This window comes from Stylophora pistillata, chromosome 7, assembly GCF_964205215.1.
Source record: "Stylophora pistillata chromosome 7, jaStyPist1.2, whole genome shotgun sequence".
Lineage (NCBI taxonomy): Eukaryota > Metazoa > Cnidaria > Anthozoa > Scleractinia > Pocilloporidae > Stylophora > Stylophora pistillata.
Window position 1 is genome coordinate 33,439,717 of NC_142525.1, and position 26,000 is coordinate 33,465,716.

The 26,000-nt window shown below is 38.5% G+C and overlaps 5 protein-coding genes and 1 pseudogene across 6 annotated transcripts in view; 2 read left to right on the plus strand and 4 right to left on the minus strand.

Moving 5' to 3' along the window:
* LOC111339370 (PCI domain-containing protein 2) overlaps positions 1-26,000 on the minus strand; it is a 51,921-nt gene that overhangs the window by 20,957 nt on the left and 4,964 nt on the right. The window lies entirely within an intron of this gene.
* Positions 1-26,000, minus strand: part of LOC111343242 (uncharacterized) — a 31,974-nt gene that overhangs the window by 5,791 nt on the left and 183 nt on the right. The window lies entirely within an intron of this gene.
* Positions 10,386-11,843, plus strand: LOC148727518 (uncharacterized). Its single transcript, XM_088726769.1, has 3 exons — positions 10,386-10,520; positions 10,857-11,167; positions 11,412-11,843. The coding sequence occupies exons 2-3, from the start codon at positions 10,868-10,870 to the stop codon at positions 11,631-11,633; spliced, it is 522 nt and encodes a 173-aa protein (XP_088582895.1). The 5' UTR covers positions 10,386-10,520; positions 10,857-10,867; the 3' UTR covers positions 11,634-11,843.
* On the minus strand, positions 15,272-16,736 carry LOC111339394 (uncharacterized). Its single transcript, XM_022946052.2, has 3 exons — positions 16,615-16,736; positions 15,997-16,308; positions 15,272-15,724 (listed from the first exon to the last, which is right to left on the minus strand). Exons 2-3 carry the CDS (start codon positions 16,294-16,296, stop codon positions 15,503-15,505), a joined length of 522 nt encoding a protein of 173 aa, XP_022801787.2. The 5' UTR covers positions 16,297-16,308; positions 16,615-16,736; the 3' UTR covers positions 15,272-15,502.
* On the plus strand, positions 20,249-21,649 carry LOC111339395 (uncharacterized). The gene is made up of 3 exons (XM_022946053.2): positions 20,249-20,291; positions 20,594-20,899; positions 21,235-21,649. The coding sequence occupies exons 2-3, from the start codon at positions 20,606-20,608 to the stop codon at positions 21,454-21,456; spliced, it is 516 nt and encodes a 171-aa protein (XP_022801788.1). The 5' UTR covers positions 20,249-20,291; positions 20,594-20,605; the 3' UTR covers positions 21,457-21,649.
* LOC148727519 (uncharacterized) lies at positions 24,134-25,757 on the minus strand (annotated as a pseudogene). Its single transcript, XR_015989288.1, has 2 exons — positions 25,449-25,757; positions 24,134-24,590 (listed from the first exon to the last, which is right to left on the minus strand). The product of XR_015989288.1 is annotated as an uncharacterized LOC148727519 (transcript).

Sequence of the window (26,000 nt, forward strand, 5' to 3'; positions counted from 1 at the left end):
CAAGGCTCTAATCTCTCAAGAGGACCAGGGGTTAACATTGCCTCAGTAATATAAAACTACAACCATAAACGCCAACCAACGACAGCCATAAACGACAATCAACAAGCACGTCTACGGGGTACATCGATCGATAACAAGGCTCTAATCTCTCAAGAGGACCAGGGGTCAACATTGCCTCAGTAATATAAAACTACAACCATAAACGCCAACCAAGGACAGCCATAAACGACAATCAACAAGCACGTCTACGGGGTACATCGATCGATAACAAGGCTCTAATCTCTCAAGAGGACCAGGGCTCAACATTGCCTCAGTAATATAAAACTACAACCATATACGCCAACCAACGACAGCCATAAACGACAATCAACAAGCACGTCTACGGGGTACATTCTGGTTCGATAGCAAGGCTCTCATCCTTCAAGAGGATCAGGGGTCAACACTGCCTCAGTAAAGTCCGTCTTTGATCTTTCGGGTGTTTTTTCGTTCTTCAGTCAGCTACTGTAGTGCCTCTTCAACATTTTGTACTACTTCATTTATTTTTGCTTCGGTCTTAACATCTCTACACTGTAGCTATTTCATATCGTCATCTTATATCCTATATAACTGTATCGGTACATTTTGATATTTATTGTTTGTAATTTGCCATTTGCCTCGAAAACTTAACTTTTCTTTAATTAATTTTTATTCATCAGTTGATATCTTGAGGACATACAGGGAAAACAACATTATATCTTTATTCCAAATCTTCTTATAGAAATTTAAATCGATTCGAGTAATGAGGAGAGAAATGGCCGTGTCAAGCGGAAAGCGTTTCAGTTTCACACCCAAATAATTGGCTTCAGATATCACCGAGATTGCCTGTTGAAAACCAATCTGCTGGCAGCCTCTCTTTGGTGTTGTTAAACTGTTCCCATTGGTGCTGCTGGATGAGCATCTCGCGGGCTATGTTTTTAATTTTTCTGCAACACAGTTGTTAATTGCCGACTTTTACGTAAACATCACAGACTCTATGCTACACCCTGCTTAAGAAAAGGTTAAAAACTGAGATAAATTCTAACTTACCTTTACTGGGAAGCTCTGCTGTTTCAAGATAAGTCTAAAATACGTATGATGCACGATCCTCGCAGTAGATAGCGCTATTTATGCAATAGCGAAAATTAGACCTGAACAAAATCAGGGCTGTACGGGACTCGAACCACTGACCTCTGCGATACTAGTGCAGGGCTCCGTGACCAATTGAGCTAACAAGCCAACTGGGAGCAGGCCGTTAAGTTGGTTCGTAATAAACCCGTGAAAGTGATAAATGAGATAGAATAAATATATGAAGTTCATATATTGTGAACTGCGGTATTAGATACAGGCCTGATTTTTTTCAGGTCTGATTTTCGCTATTGCATAAATAGCGCTATCTACTGCGAGGATCGTGCATCATACGTATCTAATACCGCAGTTCAAAATATATGAACTTCATATATTTATTCTATCTCATTTAACACTTTCACGGGTTTATTACGAACCAACCAACTTAACGGCCTGCTCCCAGTTGTTAGCTCAATTGGTAGAGCGCTGCACTAGTATCGCAGAGGTCAGTGGTTCGAGTCCCGTACAGGCCTGATTTTTTTCAGGTCTGATTTTCGCTATTGCATAAATAGCGCTATCTACTGCGAGGATCGTGCATCATACGTATCTAATACCGCAGCTCAAAATATATGAACTTCATATATTTATTCTATCTCATAAGTCTAAAATTTAAACTAGACGCATCTCTGCGTGAACTCGGGCTTTCAATAGGCGGATTCATGCTGACGTCATTGTTTACATTTTTGCTCATTTGCATACGGCTTTGCGTAGAGAAGGAAGCATGTCAGATACAAATTGACTTCAGGCAGCTAAAGAGCTAGAAAACCTTAGTACATGGTGAAATCTTTAGCTCTTTGGGTGTAATATTCAAGGAGAAATAGTCCATCAAAAACTGCAAAATTTCTGGGTGGCAAAAGCGCTATTGAGCTCATACATTCTATGTAAAATTTTGAGTTTTTAAACCCGTGTTTCACAAAAACTATTCAATGCATCAGGCTCGTATTCATTGGCCGAGTTAATCGTACTTTGACCTTTCGATATTCAGAACTGATTTATTTTTAGCTCCATCAGAAACTGAATTGCTTATGCTAATGAGGCAAATATTGTAAACAAGGATTCCCCTCTATCGCACATCTGGAGTTATCTTTAGGGGACTGCTATATTGCCATCGTTACTGTCGTCACGCAATTTCATCATTGCCGGCCACGAATAAGTATACTTTTGTTTATTTTTGTCTGCTGGAGTGTAATGAATGTTGTTATGGTACTAGACAACAATCAAAATAATATATTACCATTTAGGAGTAAGTTTCTGTAGATGCCAAAGGTTGAAATTCAAGGACTTTTCAATGACTTTAAAGGCCAAGTTTTAGAAAATTGAAGGACCACTTTTGGAAAGGTTTGCATAAGAAATTTTAAAATCATTTAATATTATTTCTCAGGTTTTCCATGAAAGTACTGCAATTTTCAACTTGAAAACTGCTAAAGAAAAAGCATTGCAAAAATCAAGGCTTAGTCCTCAAATTTAAGTACTTTTAAGGCCTTGAGTTTTTAATTTTTAAATTCAAGCATCTTCAAGGACTTTCAAGGCTTTTACAAACCCTGAGTAGGTAATGTACTTGTCTTTAACTGCAAGGAGAAGGGAATTTTTTATCTATTATCGGTACCAAGTCAAAGTTTGTTGCCAAATGCTCACCCAAGGAGAGTTGTCACAAATCAGTAGATTGAGGCAACATTACTGTTCAATAGTGAAGCGTATTCAACGAGGGAAAAGGTTTCAGTATATTTACAACTCACGAGCACATGGCATTACTTGACAACCTCACCACAAACGTAGGGGGAGACTGGAACCAATACTACTCAGTCTCTACAAATACACCACAAATAGTTCATATTGTTTTTAATTGAAAAATCTCTGAATATTTAATACTGCTGATGGCCACAACAAGAGAAGCAGTACTATTTATAGTTTTACTATGTTCAATTAAAGGCATTTGACTTTCATTACATACCAAGAAGGAATACACATATTTTGACTTTTTTGTGGGTTTCAAAATAAATGTCATACAAAAATCTGAAAAACCACATAAAAAGCCCTGTGCATTCAACTATTATTTCTTACAAGATTTTTGAGAATTGATTTGCTGTCAGCAGAATCAGACAATATTCCTTCACTGTAATCGCTTTAAGATCTAAACTTGCTTCAGTTCCACAAACATCAGTTTTTGGCAAACCATCTGACAGTAAATACTTGTTCAAAGGTGAATTTCCATAATCATTTGCCATACTGTATAACATTAGATATGGTGTTTGAATTCCAATAACTACATGATTTTATTACGGAGTAGCAGAGTGAATAGACAGCCACTATTTTGAACTTTATCAATTTGAACCCCTTTCAACTCAAATATATCGTTATGTATACTCTGAAAATAATGTACTAAGCTATTCAGTGATGATACTTCAAGCAGCACACATGTACCTTGAGAATGGCTTCTACCATAAATATCCCTTGCATGAGAATTGAATATTTTCAAGCCCACATTGCCTTTACGATAGGAAGAAACTGCAGTACATCCTATTGTCAAGACAAAATTGTTGAAATTTTTGGCTATAAGTGAAAAACGCTCTATCTAAGGAGGTACAGTACTGATATCCTTCTATTGTAGCTTCTTGATGAATAGTGCCAGTGTAACTTTCACTGTATTGAAGTTCATAGTCAGTCTTCAACACATTTAAAAGTGTGGGTAATTCTGTCTGCATTAAAAATGATTGTCTGGCTAACTGAGACAAACTTGAATACAACTGATTTCCAATATTGATTATTGACCCCTGATCATTAGCAGAATTGATTCCTTGTTTGTTATTGTAAATCAAAGAGCATAAACTCATTGCAACACACTGTTGTCCTGAATTTTGTCCAAATACCAACTCATTAGCTTGGCTATATGGCGCCGTTATTGTTTTGCTAGGGTCAATGTAGATTGGAGAAGGACCAGGGTTTTCTCTATATCTGAACTCAGTTGAAATATAACATAGTTTGATACGTGTCTGACTCTTACAAAGACACATGGGTCTATTACAAGAAAACATTGATAAATACCGACCTGCTCTATACTTCAATTTAATTATCCTTTGATATACCCTCACAGAACAATTCAACAAATACTTTTTCTCATGTTGTGTAACTTTATATAATCGTATCCTCTTCGTATTAAGCTTACAAACATTCTTTGTAACTCTTCTAACCTTCACATAACGACGCAACCAAGGGGAATTCGGTATGCTTGGACGAATATGCTCATTAACAAATTCCTTCAGTTTTCTTCCCTTTGTTCTGAGACGTTTCAGAGCAGCTTCTTGTATTCTACTGGGTTCTCGATCACGTCTAAATACACGGTTGTGTTTACATGTAAACATAATTAACAATTATTCCACTCGCGCTTGTTGGATATGAGATGATAGATAGCCAACGAGGCGCGTAGCGCCGAATTGGCTATAATCATCTCATATCCAACAAGCGCGAGCGGAATAATTGTTTTATCAAAAACGCCCTCAAGAAATTATTATTTTGTGAGAAGAAACCGGATTTTTTAGCTCCCTTTTAATTTTAAACTGACGCGTACGCTTACTATATTTGTAGATTATGGTATATTGGCTCATATACCATAATGGCTAAGCCAATAAAAAGTCTTGAATTGCGTTATCCAATGATCCAGTTTTTAATAATATGAGATAGCTCGTTTGATATAGCAGGTTTCGCTTGATATTTCTCGGTAGAAGGTTCACTCGTAAATTGATCTCTCGTAAAGTTTGCGTACCGACCCGTTCCCAAAACGCTCCACAATTTTTAGTGTGGGTTTACTGATAACGATGTGTCACTTTCTATGTATACTGAGCGTAACAGTCCACGAAGGCAGCCATTGCTTTACCATGCGCTCTAGAGTTCATTCTACGCATACGCATACACTTCACGCCTGCACCGTAGTGGAACTGCGTTTTGTGAACGAACGCAAAAAAAAAAAAAAACAAACAAACAAAGCCGAATTTATACCTCGGGCGTTTCCTTCAGAAAGCCCGCGTAATAATCAAGACTTCACCCTCTCACTCTCTGGATCTCATTCAGTTCGTAATTACATACAATTCTTATGATGTTGGTTCAGAGAACTGGTATTGGATCAACTAGTGTCCCCTAATTGTTATTTTTCTTTTTTTTCCATCCGTTCACTTGTCTGCTTGATATTGTATTGGTATTGTAAGGAGAAATGGCTTTCTTGGTCACTCATGGGAGGTAAAGGGTAAGATACCAAGATCTAGAGTCCCGTCAGGGGGAGTAAACTCCCAATAAATAATAAATAATGAATAAATAAATAATGATTTAACAATGGACATCCACTGGGTGGCTATTCTTGTCCACTGTTCCAGATCGAATTGGAATTTAGAATGTTGGTTTTTGCGGAGGGAGGAAAACCGGAGGACCCGGGGAAAAACCCTCGGAGCAAGGACGAGAACCAACAACAAACTCAACCCACATGAGACGCCAGGTCCGGGAATCGAACCCGGGCCACAGTGGTGGGAGGCGAGTGCTCTCACCACTGCGCCATCCCTGCTCCCCGCGCCATCCCTGCTCCCCTTCAATCGCTTCACCCTGTAGAAACCAGGATAAGCTCAAACAGTGATGAGCTTAAAGCTCACAATAGTTACCTTCTGTATTCAACTCTGATTGACAAAGCAAACAGGAAACTTTGAGATGACTGCAGCTTTTTCAGCCTACAGCCTTTTTCAGCCTTTTTCAGCCTTCGCTCCGAGGAAGGGCTAACGCTCGAAACGTCAGCTTTTATAATCGTAACGGTGGCCAATTTACCATTTCAACTTTGTTGATATATTCCAATTTTTTCGGCCTTAATTGTTCTTTCCACTATACACTTGCTTTCTGCTTTTTGTCCATCTGATCTCATTACAGTGTGTAGATCATGATTTCATGTGGAAATAGACTTTAAGTGAGTCATGTTGCATTTATGCTCTTAATTAATGGCAACAATGTCCAGGATCTCCACCTGGTGGCTAGTGAGGAATTAAGTCTGATCTGAATCATTTTTAACAGTAAATTCATTTGTAGGATTACTTGTTAATAAACATACCAGTTTTCATCTTTTTGATTCTGGGAAGCACGGGTGAAAGACTCACTATTTGTTAAGGCTAAAGGTTACTGGATAATATGCAAACAATAAAAAAGTACAAAACAAAAGTTACAGTAGGCATACACTGAGATTTTTCAAACAAAAACCATTTCGAATGTTGCTGTGAAAGCATTGTTTCCACACTTCTTTTCCTTGTGCTGGGTCAAAAAATGCAATATCTTTGGAATATTTTTTAGCACTACTGCTAAGGTATCGTTCCGATCAACTAATCAAAGGTTTATCATGATCGTACTTTGACGCTACGCCAGGTTTGCATAAATCACATGGCCATCACAAATACAAGCCTCCATATAAAGGAATGCAGTCTTAGAAATGCAATCATGATATTAACATTTTTGCTCGTTATTACGGATTACTTTTGGGCTACGGCATTTGGGAAAATAGTGGGGGAAAAAAGATCGCCTTTAACAGCAAATGAAGTACTGGTCCCTCTAGAACTTCTACACACTCCTTGAATTTTAGGTTTTAAAAAAGATATCAGTTGAACGATGACTGCTTGGGCAGATCATGTTTGTACATAGTTATCAATAGCCACGACCCAAATAGCTCTGCAAAAAATACAATGTTAATAAAAATTAAATAGAAGAATGATTTGGTTAGTTTCCTCCCTCATAAACCACAACACTGTATCACCATATATCTATTTAGATAGCATAGCTTACCAAAGATGATATGCTGCCTTTTCATAGTATACGGTGGTTCAAACGTGGGCGTTTGGCCATATTGGCCACGAGTAGCCGTTTAAACATTTTGGCCACCAGTGGCCTTTCGACCAAAAGCCGGATCGAAATGCTCCAATCACAACAGACCACCATGAAACATAATGCTGTACCGCAAACAGTGGACCCCATCGCCTGAAGAAGACTTGCAGTAAGCAATCAATCAATCAATCAATCAATCAATAAACTTTATTTAAGGAGGGACGCTCATTAACCCAAGGAGTTATCTAACATGAGGCCCTCAAAAAAAGTCGCGTTCTACATCTAGTCATTTTGAAACAACAGATATATAAACTGTTTATGTGTCGCAAGATGAGAACAAACTCTCAAATAGCATCTCAATAACCAGTTCAATAGCCTCCCTCCCCCCCTTCCCAGGACAATTTTGAAACAGCACGTAAAGTACATAGACTCCTCTCACCAGTTCCTTCTCAAAATCATAAGGTTAAAAAGGTGTTTGATAAGATATTCCCTAAGGAGTAATTTTCAAACACCATCATGCTCGATATCTTAGGAACATTTTACTTTGAAAAGGTTAAAAACGTGTAAGTCTTTCATCTCTTTGCATGCGTTGACAAAACCTTAATCTTGATTGTTTCCTTATCGACAGCATTCCAGCACGTGCTTCACAGTGTTATACCCGATGTGTTGATGTTGTTTCAGTAATAGCCATTTGAATCCAAGGAAAAGACAGTAACAGTTGCAAGTGCGTTTTTCTCAGACTTTATGTTGATGTACAGGGGAAAATAAGAAAGAAAATGTTTCTTCACAGACTGTTTGCTGTGTTTTGAATATTTTTAGCGAGTGATGAATGCTTCAATCACAATGTATTTAAGAAGCGAACAGCCTGACGGGCCTGACGGTTGCCTCTCAAAATTGCACGAATAAAAAAAATATCTGAAAACTGGCGTTTTCCACGATATTTCTTAAAAATAATTCTTCTCATGGATAGATAGATAGATAGATAGATAGATAGATAGATAGATAGAGAGATAGTTTATTTGAATAACATTGCAACCGAAGGTTGAATTACGTATTCATTTTACAAATTTAAGAAATATATAAAAATGGTAACATACTTTTAAAATATTAAAAATTAGGTAACATAGATAGTCAGCTTATACAAAGCGTGCGTAAATGATGAAAGATAAAACTATCATGGCACCTGTTCGTACAAAACCACAGGTAAATTAGAAGCGCGCTTTTTCCTTAAGTCCACCCTAGATACATTCCTGGGCGGCGGGAGCTTATGCAATGTGATTTGGTACAAGAACGTTAGAAAAGAGCTTGTTGGCAATATTCTCGCGCCGCTCATGCAGCGAGATAAGCCCAGTGCACGATAGAACCTCGTCATATTCTTTATCAATGATGAAAATTATACGTAATGCGCGCTTCTGGCATCTTTCTAAATCAACTGATAAATATTGAGGTAGGCTGCTGTGAAAGAGTGCGCATGCGTATTCCATAATAGTCTAATACATGTAAGATAGAATAAAACGAGCTCCTTAGACTTAACATGGGCGCGCTTTAACTGGCTTTAATTGACGTTGTTCGTTAATTTAGGCGCAAAATTGAGTTTTAAAAACACAAAACGGGTCAGTAACGCATTCGTATTTCAAATTATAGCTTGTTTGTTTTGTTGTTTCGCGATAGCATTCCAGCGCCTATTCCACAGTCTCATATAATGACACTGGTATTGAGTGACCGATAAGAGTTAAGAAATAAGAAGCTTCAAGATCTTAGGAAAAGATGGGAACCATTGTTGTAAGAATTTTTGTTGTGATAATGCGCGGAGGAAATATGTGGATGGCTCATTGAAAATCTGCATTGTTTATTTTTATTATCAACTAACTCGTGCTTCAAAATCTAATTGAAGTATTTGCACTGTGTCTGTGATATGTTGTGCTATCTATTATTTGTGATAGGGGTAGCATTGTGAGTAATGTCAGCATTGTTAGTATTGTAATTATAGTAAGTGATTTACTTAGTATTAGTAATGTACTGTTGTATGTAGTTAATAATAATAATAATTATTTTAGATATAGTTAGATATAGCTCTTTGGCATACAAAGCTTTGCTTTCATGTCCAAATTGAGCACTCTATCTAGGATGAGTCATTGCCGTTGCAATTGCGCATGCTCGCTGGTTTACTCTAGTTTGAGCACTCTGGCATGGCTTAGACGATACCACAAGGGTTGGGTCGTTTGGGGTGACCGTCTCGGTTCTCCCCCATCCTAGCGTTAGCACTGCACTGATGAGGCCCAGAAGGCCGAAACAGTACTGTCTGCAGTTAGTTATATATATATATATAAATAAAAATAAAAAATAATAAAAAAAAAAACAGCGCTACGCTCCTCTTTGGTTATCTTTAATCTCATATTCGGCCCGTGCTTATAGTTTGAAAATATCTATTTCGTGATATTGGCGTGAGAGCCTACAGTTATCAACTGAATCACAGAAAAAAACTATTTTTTTTTGTAAATTTTGAGTGAGTGGAACTTAAAAAGAGAGCAAAACAAGTCAAGAATGTCAATCAAAACGAGTCAAAGTTTCGATCATTTCTATTTTCCCGCGCTCATATATTGGTTTGACCAAAAAAACATTACCCCTCTCCTTTATCAAGTTTGCATAGAAGCCTAGTGATAAAGACAAGAAGAGAGAGAGTTAGGAATGACAGCATCTTTCTATCCTGGAGTGTATTGGAAAAAATAGCAAAAGTTCTCAATCCCTGTGTCATTGGCTTGTACAATAACGCTTTTCGTAGGCTTGTACCTTATCGATGAATAAATATAGAAACCATGTTTTTTTATTCGAGTATCTGCGGTTAACTACGTATAAAACATGGTAACAAAGATTGCCCCATCGTTATTTGTCTGCTTTGGTAAAACAATAATGGAAAGGTTTTAAAAACAAATAGTAATTTTTCAAAGTCAACAGTTATAAACTGCAGTACAGAATAATTCATTATTTCAAGGAATGGTCAAAATTTCTACTTAGCAGAACTTAGAGAGACATCAAAGTAAGTCCAGTATTTTAGTTGGAATGAGTTAAAGGTTGGGGCCGCGAAGCTAAGGCATGCGAAGCGATGAAACACGTATGAGCTTTTTTTCTTTTCAAAACTGAATTTTTCTTTTAAAACATCGGGAAACGTCGAGTTATGAATTACAAAATAAGGGATATCCTGTAAAACGCTAGCTAGTTGTCAGACTCTTTTTTTATCCAATGATCAGCTGAAGTGGGAAGGTGAAATGTATCAATTTACTTCAAGCTGTTTTGATTCTGTCTTGGAAGGATATTGAACTGGCTATTGGGCTATTGGGTATCTTGGGGGGAACCCATTGAACTGACTGTTAAGAGGTTACTGAAGTGTTTATGTCTATCCTGCGACTCGTAAACAGCACGTCAATGACATGCGCAGTTCTAATCTTAGAAATGCTATGAAAGGAATCGTAGCAAAGGTGTCATTTGGAGTCTCGTAAGACATCAAGAACAACTTGTATTACCCTTGGCAAGCAAAGGTAAGAAAAATTCTTTACCAAGATAGCTGGAAACCAGTAGCCTACCATTTGGAGACGCACACGATATCAGTTTTAACTTTCTCAAGCTAACTGTAGTTAGCCAACTCCTTCCCACAAATATATTAACTTGGTTGAAAGGGTTCGTTTGGCGAATTCAAGACTGTTACTTTCCTCGAAAGCTCATTTCTCGAGGTTTTAATAAAGAATTCTGACGGATATTTAACCTCAAAAGCTCGTCAGCACGAAAGTGGGACTTGAATGATTTGAAGGGGAAGAAATCATTCGTGGTGAACGTATTTACATCTGTTGTGATATTTTCATGTAAATCTAATCCAGGTTTGACCATCATGTCTATCAAGTTGTACACCTCACAAGGTCTGAGCCAAGAGTTTTCAGATTCAAACCAGAACCTAAAGGGAGATGGTGTTGAATTCACAAGAGCCGTTGTTACCTATGGAACTTGGATCCTCTACACTCATACAAACTACAACGACAAAGAATTTGGTGCTGGTCCACCTAACCACAAGGTTCTCCAGCCTGGAGCAGATGTAAACATCTCATGTGTGAATGGCTCCATGTATCTCCTTGAGGACCAAGTGGAAGGAATCATTCTGTTCGAGCACAGTAACTACGGTGGAGAAAGAAAGGTATTGAGAGCTTATAAGCTTTTCGATGATCAATAGCTCACGCTTTCTGTTGTATTTCGATTCCCGCCGGTAGCTCCGTTCGCCCCCAAATCCTGAATAAATATTCAAAGGATTTAAAAACTTCGAAACTTTTCTAAAGAGGGCACTCCTAAAAACGAGCTTTAATGCTAATATGAAATAAGTAACAAATAAAAGTGTCTCCTCATTTTATTTGAGCGCTTTTTTTTTCAAATTTTTCATGCAGTGGTTTGAAGAAAGCTGCTCAGATGTGAACCCCTATTTCCCAAGCGGGAGAGCCGGGGGAGTTTCCTCTGCCATCGTGTTGTCCAAGAACCAAAACTTTGCCATCTTCACCAAACCCAACTATGATGGTTTGCAACAGCAACTGGATGGAGGCAAGTGGTGTGTAAATCCGGACGCCATGAGTTTCCCCAACGACCGACTTCAGAGCTTCCGCAAGAAATGAGTGACCAATCTGAGAGGCTCTTTGCTTTCATTTCTTAGTAATTTGTTCTCTTTTTTTATTTTATTTCGTTTCATTTGTGTTTTGTTTGTTTCTTGTTTAAGCCTCATTGCTAACTTTTGAAGATTTTGTTAAACAAAATTTTTTCAGTTCAGCGTTGTACTTTGAATCATTAGATACAATTTGAATAAAAGAAGCTTGTTGTTAAATTGAGGTTGGCATTTTTCTTGTCATTAGTAAAGAAATAATATTATTAACTTTTTAACACCTTTTTCCACGAGCAGAGTGTGGCGTGGAGTATGTGATTGGATATGAAGGGATCCAGTTATCAACTTTATTACGCCCGCGCGAGTTGCTTGTCCAGCATCAATGAGAGGCTTCTAGCAGCCTGGAATTTCTTCAAGGAGTCCCGGCGATACAAAACCAGTGTTGTCATTAAGTTAAAAAGGTCACTGTAGGTCTTCCATACACCTCCATCTCGCACATAGCATAATTTCTGCGAATGGCTTTTGCTTTGCCCAACAGATAACTTCCTCAGATTTGAACATAACTGACATCATTAACCAGTCAAACACGGTCTATTACTATTTGTGTTTGGAACTATTCTCATTCTCTCAAGGAAGAAGCCTATTGTACTGCATTGTTGAAAATGGTAGAAGATTCGAGGTTGAGCCTTGACAACAGAGAGGCTGTTGCTGTGCTTGCAATTTACCTGAGTAAGGCGTTTGATTCTGTATGGCATGGCCTACTGCTTGCCGAACTCAGAGCCTATGGCCTCACAGATCAAGCATTGGAATTGATGAGTAGTTACTTGCAAGATAGGAGATAGAGGGTCAAATTGGACGGCATTTACTCTGACTGGAAACCTGTCAAAGCTGGGGTCCCTCAGGGGTCTCTGTTGGGCCCTTTGCTTTTTAATATCTGCATTAATGATTTGAACCTTCAGGTTACAAACACCTCTCTACGGTTGTATGCAGATGACACTACTGAATATGCATCGGACACTTTCCCTCCAGTTTTAGAATATATTATTAATTCTGATTTACATATATTGTTAACATGGCTTCGGCAAAACTATCTTCAGATCAATGCATCTAAGACACAAGCAGTGGCTATAGGTCCAGTATCATATCGTTATAACTTCAGTGTAGATAACAATGAATTGGACGCTAATAATACACTTAAAATCCTTGGTGTTACATTAGATCGTAAGCTCAATTTTGTCGCTCACGTGTCCAAACAAGTAAAAAAGGCGTGGTGCCAAAGCCTCTGCGTTACGGAGGATTCGCAGGTTTATTCCTTTAGACGTAATGTGCCGCCTTTATAAAGGAGGGGGGCTTTGGGATTTTCGGTTTTGCGGTTTTGACTGTTTTTTTGGATCGGTTTTTCGGTTTTTGGGCCAAAAAGGCCCGGCGGTTTTTCGGTTTTGATGTTCAGAGCGGTTTGCGGATTTTACGTGTTTTTGTATTCGGTTTTCGGTTTTCACGAAAACTCAGTCTAATGCGGTTTTCGGTTTTTCCTTTTTGACCCCTTTAAAGGTGAAAATGTAGCGGTTTTGTCAGGTTTGCATGCGGTTTTCGGTTTCGCTGCCTTTTTTCGTCGGTTTTTCGCTTTTAGAGGTTTTTTTCTCCGGTTCATCGGTTTCCCAGAGGCCCCAATGCCCCCCTCCTAAAGCATATATTTTGCCTCATTTGGAATATTGTTGCCCGCTATTACTTGGAGTTGGAAGAGGTCAAATTACAAAATTAGAAAACACCAATAATTATATATTCTTAGATCCATTTTATGGTATGGAAAGCATACAGCATACAACCATTAATTAAATATGGCTGGTATAAGAAAGTTAGAAGAAAGAAGACAATTCCAGGCCCTAGCTTTGGTATATAAATGTATTAATAAGGTAGCCCCAAGGTACATAGAAGATTTCTTTAAGACTAAAATCTGTAGTTATGATTTAAGAGGGTCGAGGACACTTTTAACGCTACTCAGTTTTAATCTAGAATAGCGCCATAAGTCATTCTCATTTTTGGCGGCAATACTCTGGAATTCGTTACCTACGTACGTTAGAAACGCCAATCATATTTCTACTTTTAAATGTCTTTTAAAGAAGAAGCAGGTTTTTTAGATAGATTTAATAGATTTAATAGATTTGGTTTTTTTCGTTTTTTTTGTTGTTGTTTAAATGTTTTTCGTTTCACGCACATGTTTTAACCGTTACGAGTTTTTATCACTCCTAGATGTAGCGTGGGTAAATAAAGTATTGTTTGAAAGTATTGTATTATTGCTTTTGTCTTCTGGTCATTGTGAAACCAAATTAAAGTTGGTTGGTAGTTATTTGTACGTGCGTTTGAACTAAAACAATCATTCTACTTAGGTTTACTAACTATACGATTGCTATTACCAACTCGGCGCAACGCTCCTGGTTGGTTATTTTTTTATCTCATATTTGGCTGGGTAATTTGGCCACTAGTGGCCGTCTGGGCATTTTGACCACTAGTGGCCGTTTAGGTATTTTAGCCACTAGTGGCCGTTCAGGCATTTTGGCTACCAGCGGTGTTTGGGCATTTTGGCCATTAATGACCGTCTGGGCATTTTGGCCACTAGTGGCCGTTTGGGCATTTTGGCCACAAGTGGACGTACGTTTGGGCATTTTGGCCACTAGTAGTCGTTTTTGCATTTTGGCCACTTATGGCCGTTTGGGCATTTTGGCCACTAGTGTCCGTTTGGGCATTTAGGCCTCTAGTGGAGTTTAGGCATTTAGTCACTAGTGGCCCGGGCATTCGGGCCTCTAGTGGTGTTTGGGCATTTTAGCCACAAGTGGTGTTTGGGCATTTTTGCCACCAGTGGATTACAATGGGGAATACCCTTTTGTGTAAAACAACAGACTAACAAAAATGGAATAGCTATTGAATAAGAAAATTATTCTTAATTATAATATAACCAAAGTAAAGCGCGCGCTCTGATTGGTCAATTTAGCGTCGACCATTTGCCCATGGGTGTACGCTGCTGACGTGAGCAAATGCAAAGACTATTTTTCCTCGCGCGCTTGTTTTTTCTGGTCACGTAAGATTTGTTAAATAAAAGGGAACTCTTTAGCTACAATGTATCAATGTTATGTTATAAAACAAATGGTAAACACCACAGCGTACACTATTGAGTTATGGATGCACTTGGGAGGTTTGCTAAGCACTCAAGAAGCTAGAGTCGCTCTCGGCTATCGCCTCGAGCGACTCTTACGCTTCTTTCGTACTTAGCAACCTCCCGCGTGCATCCATAACTCAATAGTGTACGCTGTGGTGTTTACCATTTGTTAATTATTGGTTGAGTGTCAATTAGTCACTACATTCTTGAATCACCTTTTTCTTGTGGAACAGGGTACTCATAAATATGTGGGATGGGCCACCAGAAAGCATATGCAGTCTGAACTGCGTATTTTCATTAAGGCAATTTAAATGATTTTCAGTTTTCTTCATGACCTGCTGGATAAATATTTAAAATTGCAAGCTTTTCTACCCCTTCCTATCAAGACGTTGCTTTGGTCCATTTTAAAATCTGAATTGTATATTACATAAGACATCTACTTGGCGAGCTTACATATGTTTTGCTTAAAAGGAACCTTCTTCTTCATGACCGGAAAAATGTTAGCCTTCAGCAACAAGCTTCATTTATTTGTATGGTATCTTTTGACTTAAAGTACAAAGTTACATTGACAAAATCTTGTTTAACAAAAATCTTCATCAATCAAAATTAGCAACGAGGCTTAGACAAAAAAAAAAAAAAACAAAACAAAACAAACAGAACAAACAGGCAAATAGACAAAAAAAATGTATTTGCTACGAAATGCAAGCAATAAGGTGGTCAGACTGGTCATCTCATTTCTTGCGGAAGCTCTGAAGTCGGTCGTTAGGGAAACTCATCGCGCCCGGATTTACACACCACTTGCCTCCATCCAGTTGCTGTTGCAGACCCTGATAGTTGGGTTTGGTGAAGATGGCAAAGTTTTGGTTCTGGGACAACACGATGACAGAGGAAACTCCTCCGGCTCTCCCGCTTGGGAAATAGGGGTTCACATCTGAGCAGCTTTCTTCAAACCACTGCATGAAAATTTTGAAAAGAAAAGCGCTCAAATAAATTGAGGAGAAACTTTTTGATGTTACTTATTTCATATTAGCATGAAAGCTCGTTTTCAGGAGTACCCTCTTAAGAAAAGTTTCGAATTTGGTTCAACCCTACATTTATAACGAGGTTTTTAAATCCTCTGAATATTAATTCAAGATTTAGGGGCGAACGGAGCTACCGGTGAGAATCGTAATACAACAGAAAGCGTGAGCTATTGATCACTGAAAAGCTTATAAGCTCTCAATACCTTCCTTTCTCCACCGTAGTTACTGTGCTCGAACAGAATAATTCCTTCCACTTGGTCCTCAAGGAGATACATGGAGCCATTCACACATGAGATGTTTACATCTGCTCCAGGCTGGAGAACCTTGTGGTTAGATGGACCAGCACCAAATTCATTGTCGTTGTAGTTTGCATGAGTGTAGAGGATCCAAGTTCCTGAGGTAACCACGGCTCTTGTGAATTCAGCACCATCTCCCTTCAGGTTCTTGTTTGAATCCGCAAACTCCTGGCTCAGACCTTGTGAGTTGTACAACTTGATAGACATGATGGATTAAAACTGGAATAGATTTACATGAAAATATCTCAACAAATGTAAATGCGTTTACCATGAATGATTACTTCGTTTTCAAATTATTCAGGTCCCATTTTTGTACTGACGATCGAGGCTCTCAGGTTGAACATCCGTCAGATCTCTCATTTAAAACTTTGAGATATGAGTGTTCAAGGAATGCAACAATTTTGAACTTGCCAAATCAACCTACCTTGTCAAGGCGTATTTAAGAAACCTGACACTGAGATTGTGTGTGTCTCCTAATGGTAGGCTACTAGGTTTGCAGCTACCTTTGCAAATTATTTTTCTTACCTTTATTTTCCAAGCGTAATTCCGGGAAGACAATTTCTTCTTGACGTATTACGAGGCTCCAAATTAAGGGTACCTTTGCCACTGTACGTGGAAGTCTTATTATATCAGTTTACAGATCATTACTGCGCATGTCATGGACGTGCTGTCCACGACTTTCAGGAAGTAAATAAAACTCCAATAGCCTGTCAATAACCAGTTTAATAAGCCCTCCAAGACATTCAATTGCCTAAGATCAAGTTCAAAGGCCCCCCAAGACTGAATAAAAACAGCTTGAAATAAATTGCCACCAGTCCCCCTTAAAATCACCGGATAAAAAAAGGTCTGACAACAGGTGTTTTACAAGTTATTCCTCAAAGAAAAATTTTTAACAAGATGCTTCCTGATATGGAAAATTGAATTTCGAAATGAATGACAACGTATGCGTGTTTCATCTCTTTGCTTGCGTTGGCGTAACCTTGGCTCATTTCAGCCAAAATACTCGACTTGCTTTGTTGTCTTTCTAAGTTCTGCTCAGTCGAAACTTTGTCCAATCCTCGAGATGATTGATTTTTGGTTAGTGCAGGTCATAACAGTTGACCTCCACATGACGTCAGCTTCACGAAATGGATATATAAACTGTTTATGAGTCACAGGATTGGAACAAACATTCAAAGAGCCTCTCATTAACCAGTTCAATAGCCCCTTCCGCTCCCCTCTCAGGACATTATTGAAACAGCACGGAAAGTACATGGACTCGTCTCAGTTCCTTCTTAAAATTATAGGGTTAAAAAAGTGTTACAAGATATTCCTTAAGGAGCAATTCTCGACACGATAATGCTCGATATTTTAGGAACAACATTAATTTTGAAAAGGTTAAATTCGGAAACGTCTTTTATCAGTTTGCATGGGTCGGCAAAGCCCTAAACTTGATCATTTCCTCATCGGCAGCATTCCAGCACATAATTCCCTGTGTTATACCTCATGTAATGATATTTCACCGCCCATTTAGCATCGAGAGAAATCTAGAGAAAAAAAGGAAAAGTCGAGGGTGCGTTTTTCTCAGACTTTGTCTTAATGCATTAGGGAAATAAGAAATAAAATGTATTTTTAGAGAGGGTTTGCTGTGTTTTATGAGTATTTTTTTGCGAGCAATGGATGCTTCAGCGTGAATGTAATTAAGAAGCGAACCTGGCGTTGTTCGATATTTTTAAAAGCAGACTTGAGTTTTAAAAGGTTAGAAACGTTTTCGTATTTCAAATCACAGCTTAGCTGTATAGCGAAGTCGTCAAAGCGAGTGACGAAGGGCCAACACTCCAAATATCAGCTTTGAAACTCTTTACTGTGGTAATGAAAACTGACTGTCTCCCGAGTGATCAGACAGATAACAAATAAAGAAGCCTCGTCTGTGTCTTTTTCTGTTGTAAAGCACACTGGAAGCGGCTGGAACACTATAGTTAATAGATCTTATTAGACGTTTTCTTGTGTAGTATCGCTGAGTATTTTTACGAGTTGTGCCGTATTGTGACAAGCCCGTAAGGCGAGTCAAAATACAAACAACGAGTATTAATACTCAGCGATACAACACAAAAAATCTTCGAATAAGAGATTTATCATCCAACATACCAAATTATTATTTCAGTGGGGGCGAATTTCGCGGATATTTCTGGAGTACAAATATCGCGTGATATTTACCTAGCTGTTAGGGATGAAGGTACCGTGGGTGGATTACGTTTTCATTGTAGTGTAGCTATTTCTTGAGTGCTCTAACCGCTTCCAAAGTGTTTTACAACAGAACAGAGCATAATGAAGGCTTCTTTATTCAATTTACAATACAGGAAACATGACTTTTCCCACGCATTCTGTGTTATTTTCAAAACAACATTGATATGTTAACTTTATGCCAATCAGGATTTCTTTTAGAATGGGAGAAATAATTTAATTGTTTGAATAAGTCCAAACCTGTCAGAATGTCAAACCATTAAAGCTCACAGGTCGAATTTACCACTTGGAAAAGTCTTGTTTTACAAGATAGCTTTTATGTTTACGGTGACCGCTGAAAGCAACAGAAAAATGTACATATTTAATTAAGAAAAAACCGCACATATGTCGAATTTTGAAAATGGGTAGAAAGTTTCTCCCTTAAACAATTCGATGGAACCTCTAACCTTTAATAAATATGAATAAATTAATCAAGGGAATGTTATGGCAAAATGAATTCCAATTTTTTGGCACTATCCTGCCTGATTTTCTCAAAAGGAGTGAAGACTGGAAACGGCAAACGTGAAATGTCAACGTCACCTTTAACCTCTATTGTTATTTTTGGAACGGAAGTTGCTTTTGTCTCCTGGTCATTGAGAAACCAAATTAAAGTTAGTTGGTAATTATTTTTACGTGCGTTTTAACTGAAACTCAGGTTTACTGACAGTACGATTACTATTACCAACTCGGCGCTACGCACCTCGTTGAATATTCTTCATCTCATATTCGGCGCGTGCTCATGGTTAAATATCCGGTTTCGTGATGTTGGCGAGAAAGTCAACAGTTATCAACTGCATCACAGAAAAACAATTTTTTCAAAATTTCGACTGAGCAGAACTTAAAAAGACAACAATGTCAAGAATGTCAGTCAACAGTTATCAACTTTATTACAGGAAAATAAATATTTGTCAAAGTTTCGACTGAGCAGAACTTGAAAAAAGATAACAAAGTAAGTCAAGAATGTCAGATAAAATGGGTCAAAGTTTCCATAAATTCCATTTTTTTCCACCCCCATATATTATTTTGATTAAAAAACATTACTCCGTGCCTTTATCAATTATGCATAGAAGCCTAGTGATAAAGACAAGAAAAGAGGGAGATAGGGATGACAAACACCTTTTCATCTGAGAATGTATTGGAAAAACTGCAAAAGTCCACAGTCCCTTTGTCATTGCTTGTATAATAACGCTTTCCTAAGGCTTGTGCCTCATTAATTACTTAATACAGAAACCACGTTTCCTTTTATTCCAGTGTCCGCGTTAACTACATTGAAAAGATGGTAACAAAGATCATCCCATCGTTATTTGCCAGCTTTGGTAAAGCAATAATAAAAAGGTGTTAACAGCAAATATAATAATAATTTTTCAAAGTCAACAGTTATGAACTGCCGTACAGAATAATTCACTGTTTCAAAGATTGATCAAAATTTCCACTGAGCAGAACTTAAAAAAGACAACAAAGCAAATCGAGTGTTTTGCTTGAAACGAGTTAAAGGCTGAGATACCAAGGCATACAGAGCGATGAAACACGCATGCGCTTTTATTATTTTCAAAAATCGAATTTTGCTGTTAAAGTATCGGAAAACGTCGAGTTGTAAATCAAAAAATAAGGAATATCCTACAAAACGTCAGTTGTCAGATTCTTTTTTATCCAATGATAAGTTGAAGGGGGGGGGGTGAGACGTGTCAACTACTTCAAGCTGTTTTGATTCTGTCTTGGGGGGTGATTGAACTGGCTATTAAATGTCTTGGGGGGGCTTAATGAATTAACTATTGAGAGGCTATCGGAGTGTTTATTTCTATTCTGCCACACGTAAACAGCACGTCAATGACATGCGCACTTCTGATCTAAGAAATGCTATAAAAGGAATCGTGCCAAAGGTGTCATCTGGAGTCTTGTAAGACATTAAGAACAAGTTGTATTACCCTTGGAAAACAAAGGTAAGTAAAACTATTTACAAAGATAGCTGGAAACCAGTAGCCTACCTTTTGCTGACTCACACAATATGAGTTGTAAGTTTTCTCAAGCTTTTTCGAGGTTAAAAAGGTTGATCTGGCAAATTCAAAATTGTGTCCCTCCTCGACCGCTCATATCTCGATGTTTTAGTAGGAAATGCTGTCGAATATTTAACCTCAAAACTCGTCAGTACAAAAATGGGACTCGATTGATTTGAAGGCGGAGTAATCAGTCATAGTAAATACATTTACTTCTGTTGTGACATTTTCATGTAAATCTATTCCAGGTTTGATCCATCATGTCCATAAAGTTGTCCACCTCAGATGGTCTGAGCCAGGAGTTTGCGGATTCAGTCAAGAACCTGCAAAAGGATGGCGCTCATTTCAAAAGAGCCGTTGTTACCTCAGGAACTTGGATCTTCTACGCCCATAAATTATACAATGACGGAAAAGCTGGTCTAGCTGACTACAAGGTTCTCCAACCCGGAGCAAATGAAGACATCTCATGTGTGAATGGCTCCATGTATCTCCTTGAAGACCAAGTGGAAGGAATCATTCTGTTCGAGCACAGTAACTACGGCGGAGAAAGGAAGGTAATGAGAACCTATAAACTTTTCAATGATCATTATAATAGCTCACGCTTTCAGTTGTATAACGATTCCCGCCGGTAGCTCCGCCTCGCCCCCTATCTGTTAGATCTCTCTTCGCAGGTGGTGAGCGAATATTTTAGGGAATTTAAAAAATCCATAGTAAATAAGGACTTCAGCAAATTCAAAACTCTTCTTAAAGGGCACTCATGAAAGTGAGATTGTTTGTTTCCGAAAACAAACCTTTAAAGGTTAGATTTTAGATTAAAATAAGTACCTCATGAAAGTTGCTCTTCATTTTATCTGAGTGCTATCCTATCCTTTTCAAAATTTTCATGCAGTGGTTTGAAGAAAGTTGCTCAGATGTGAACCCCTATTTCCAAAGCGGGAGAAGCGCAGGGGTTTCCTCAGCCATCGTGTTATCCAAGAACCAGCAATTTGCCATCTTCGCCAGTTCCAACTATAAGGGTCTGCAACAGCAACTTGATGGAGGCAAGTGGTATGTGAATCCAAACGCCATGAAATTCCCCAACGATCAACTGCAGAGCTTCCGCAAGATATGAGATAACCAATCTGACAGGCTCTTTGCTTTCATTTCTCAGTAATTTTTCTTTTTTTTTGTTTCTTTTATTTGATTTTTTGTTTGTTTCTTGCTTTGGCCTTATTGTTAACCTTGAGCGTGGAAGATTTTGTTAAACAATTTTTTTTCAGTTCAGCAGAGTACTTTGAATTATTCATACGATTTAAATAAAAGAAGCTTATTGCAAAGTTAAGGTTGGCATTTTTCTTTTCATAATTAAAGAAATAATATTATTAATTTCTTTAACCCTTTTCCCGTGAGTACAGTGTGGCGTGGAGTATGCGATTTGATGCGAAACGATCCAGTTATTAATTTTACCGCGCCCGCGAGTTGTTTGTCCAGCATCAGTGAAAGGCTTCTAGCTGCCTGGCGTTTCTTCAGGGAGCCCCGGTGATACAAAGCCAATGTTGTCATTGAGTTAGAGAGGTCGCTCTAGGTCTCCCATGCACCTCCATCCGCACATTGCATAATTCATGCGAATGGCTTTTACTATGTCCAACGGATAACCTCCTCAGATTTTAAAATGACTGCCGTCATTGATCAGTCAAACACGGTCCATTACTGTTTGTGTTTAGAACCATTCTCATCTTAAAGATGTTTGCCGTAGCAAACAGTGTAGCCTATGAGTCTCTTTTGCCATCTTGACTCTGAGAAAGTTTTGCGAAGTCAATTAAGTTCGAATAACAATAGAAGCTCCTGCCTTTATAGCTTATGTGATCATTTGTTTTAGTGTTGTTACCTAACAATTTGGATATATCAACAAAGTTGAAATGGTAAATTGGCCACCGTAACGATTACAAAAGTTGACGTTTCGAGCGTTAGCCCTTCGTCGGAGCGAATAGAGGAATTGTGGGTTGTGTGTGCTTTTGAAGGCAGAAAATGGAGCTACGTCTACGTTATTGGTGGGAACATGGCAACGAGAAAAACACGAATAAATTGGTGGAATAAAAAGCGTTCGTTGATACCTGTGGGAATTAGACTGCCAGTTTGAAAGATGAGCTTTTGTTCAAGAGTTTTACGGCTTTCCGTGCTACCTAAGTGTAAGGAAAGACTGCAGATTGCCATATGTTGCTTAGAATGATTAGATAAATTAAAATGTCTAGCGACTGGTTTCGATGTGTCCCTGTCATTCCTTTCCACGTCGCGAAGGTGTTCTCGGAATTGGTCACCTAGTCTTCTGCCTGTTTCGCCGATGTATATCTTTTTGCAATAAGTGCAAGTTATGCAATAGATTACATTGGCGGAGGTGCGCGTGAAGTGATCGGTGATCTTAATGGATCGTTTGGGTCCCGATATTTTCTCAGTGTTGTGAATGAAGGACACGTTTTGCATCGTGCACGAGCGCATTGAAAAGTGCCTGGTTGGTCATTAGTCTGAAAAGAACTTCTGACCAAAAAATTGCCTATGTTTTTGTCGCGTTTGAATGAAATGAGCGGAGGCTGCGAGAAGATAGCGCTTGTCTCTGGATCGCTTTGAAGTAATTTAAAGTTTTTAAGAATGATGGATTTAACAGAGTGGTTGTGAGGGTGAAACGTGAGAGTGAATGGAATGCGGTCGGAATCTTCCTTTTGTGACGTTTGTGACGTCACGGTACGTATCTACTTTTCACAGGTACGTATCTACTTTTCCTTTTGAACGCCATCGAAGTAGTACAAAAATATTTCCACGAGGGAAGCAGTTGCGATTCAATATCGAGGTACCAAACGAATTGAATTGAAGGAAGCTGCAAATGTCGCTCGGCAGTTCTAGAAGACAGACGAAGAGAACTGAACACGCACATTACCTAACCGAAAAAGGAGTGCCTTGCCGGTTATGGTTGTTGGAGATATTTCCATAGGCCTCATGTGCATCACGGTTCGCTACGTGTGCGAGTTTTTCTTACAATACTTGTAGAACTTCTCGCGCGCTCATTGTTGGGAAGAATTTGTGATAAAGGTTTTAAGGGATAGGGTGAATTATCTGATGGAGGAGAACAGGTGATGTCACCATTGACAATGCCGGTTTAGCTTCTTTACTGCCGCGGGTCTAGACAGCAAAAGATCACAGAAGCCATTATAATGTAATGCAAACATCGGTGACACTCAGCCTTGCCTCGTGTGCCACTTTTATGTTCTCATTACATTTTGATGTCATCTGTGGTCTATTACTGAACAGACTGACAATATTGACCACTTTCATAAATGGCTGCCGGATTAAAATTCTTTTGTTTAAATTTAAATTAGCCCTACTGGCCTCGTTTGAGATAATGTATTCTTCTGAATATTGTACTGGAGAACGAAGCCAGAAGGGCTAATTTACATTTAAACAAAAGAATATTAATCCGGCAGCCATTTCTGAAAGTGGTCTATAGAATCTAGAATATTCATATTTGTTATTTTGGGCCGATCAGATCATCGCTGATCCAACGTACAAGAGTAGGAGTATCGTCCACGGTTGCCTGCTGAACATTTCACATTTTATGGAGGCGGGAAAAATGGATATCATAATAACTGAACTTGTTTTAACAAACATTGTTGATTTGCCTTGTTGTCTTTAATTTTTAAGTTATGCTCAGTCGAAATGCGGCTACTCCCTCAAAGTAACAACACATTCATTGGGTGAGATCAAATCGGTTTCGCCCAAAAAAAGCTCTTTCTTTATAAAAAAGAAATTTGCCAACCTTTAGAGGTAAACTTCTTTTATTTCAATCGTCTCTAATGAATTAAAGTACCTAGCTGAGTTGACAAAATCTTGTTCTACAAAATCGTGTTTAACAAACTCTTCACCAGTCAAAAGATGACAAGAAAGCAAAAATAAAAACCAAACAAACAAACTAAAAAACTTATAAAAAAAAACCTAAAAAAAGGAAACAAATGCTACGAAACACAAGCGAAGAGTCGAGTCAGACTGGTCATCTCATTTCTTACGGAAGCTCTGAAGTCGGTCATTGGGGAATTTCATAGCATCCGGGTCTTTACACCACGTGCCTCCATCCAGTTGCTGTTGCAGACCCTTGTAGTTGGTTTCGGTGAAGATGGCAAAATGCTGGTTCTTTGATAGCACGATGACAGAGGAAACTCCTCCATTTTTTCCGCTTGGGAAATACGGGTTCACATGTGGGCAACTTTCTTCAAACCACTGCACGAAATTGTGAAAAGAATGGCACTCAGATAAAGGAAGAAACAACTTTCATCAGAAACTAATTTTATACTATCATCTAGCCTCTAAGATATTTTCTCTCGCAAACAATGAAGTTCGTTTTTCAGGAGTGCCTTTTACAAAAATGTTTGGATTTGGTTGGAACTTCCATTTGATATGAATTTTTGAAATCGTCTAGATATTCCTCCAGGAACTGGGAAGGGAGATCTGGGGCGAACCAGAGCTATGACGTCATTTGGAGAAACGTGCTTTACCTTGTCACGAAACATTATTTAGTTTGCTATCGAAGGGAAGGGCAGGGGAATAAAAACAAAATAACTAGTTTTACACCAAATGTCTGACCTCCGTGACGCTAACAATAATCTGATGGGTTTTTTTTTTCGCCCGTCACTTAAACACTGTCCGCATGATGTATGACCTGTTTGTGATCCCTTACTATTTCGATGCAATGGCCGTATTTGATGCAATGGCCGTGTGAGAACAAGCTATCCGATTTGTCTCCTATCGCCCGTCTAAGCGACTTTAAAGATTATTCATCGGAAATTAGCTACGATACTTTTTGAAAGGATGATTCCAGACCCGAGTTCACTATACATGGCCAATCTCAAGCCAGAATTCCTAAAAATCCATGTTCATAATTAAGAAAATTAAAGAAAATAATTACTTTCTATGATGCCACATTATTCATTTCGAAATGACTGCTACTGATCGGGGTCAAAGGTGGTTTCTCCTAGCCTTGTTTTCAAATGGGAATCGTAAGACAGAGTGGAGGACATTATTTCACAGAGAGTGGGAGCTTTTGATTATTGAGAAGTTTATGTATCCTCCATGATTTACCTTGCTGTCTTCACCGTAGAAGCTGTGCTCGAACAAAAGGATCCCTTCCACTTGGTCCGGAAAGAGGAACATGGAACCATTCACAGCTGAGATGTCTACCTTTGCTCCAGGTTGGACAACCTTGTAGTTAGATGAGTTGCCCCCTCCTTCTTTGTCATTGAAGTTTGCATAAGTGTAGAAGATCCAAGTTCCTGAGGATACGTTGGCTTTTAAGAATTCAACACCATCCTTTTTCAGGTTCTAGTCCGATTTTGCGAACTCCTTGTCCAAGTTGTATTTGTCGGTCAACTTGATAGACATGATGGATCAGACCTGAAATAGATTGATTGGGAAATAGCAACACACTGAGATGTAAATGAGTTTACTACGATTGCTTACTTCGTATTAAGGTCCAGCCATTTTTGCGCTGACGAGTCTTTGAAACCCAAAAGTCAACATTTTTAAAAGGAAACAATTTTTCACTTGCCGAATCATTGATTATGTAAGTGAAAAATTGAAATCAATCCTCCTTAATTGCGGTAATGTAACTGTGGGTGGAGTCGGCCAACTACC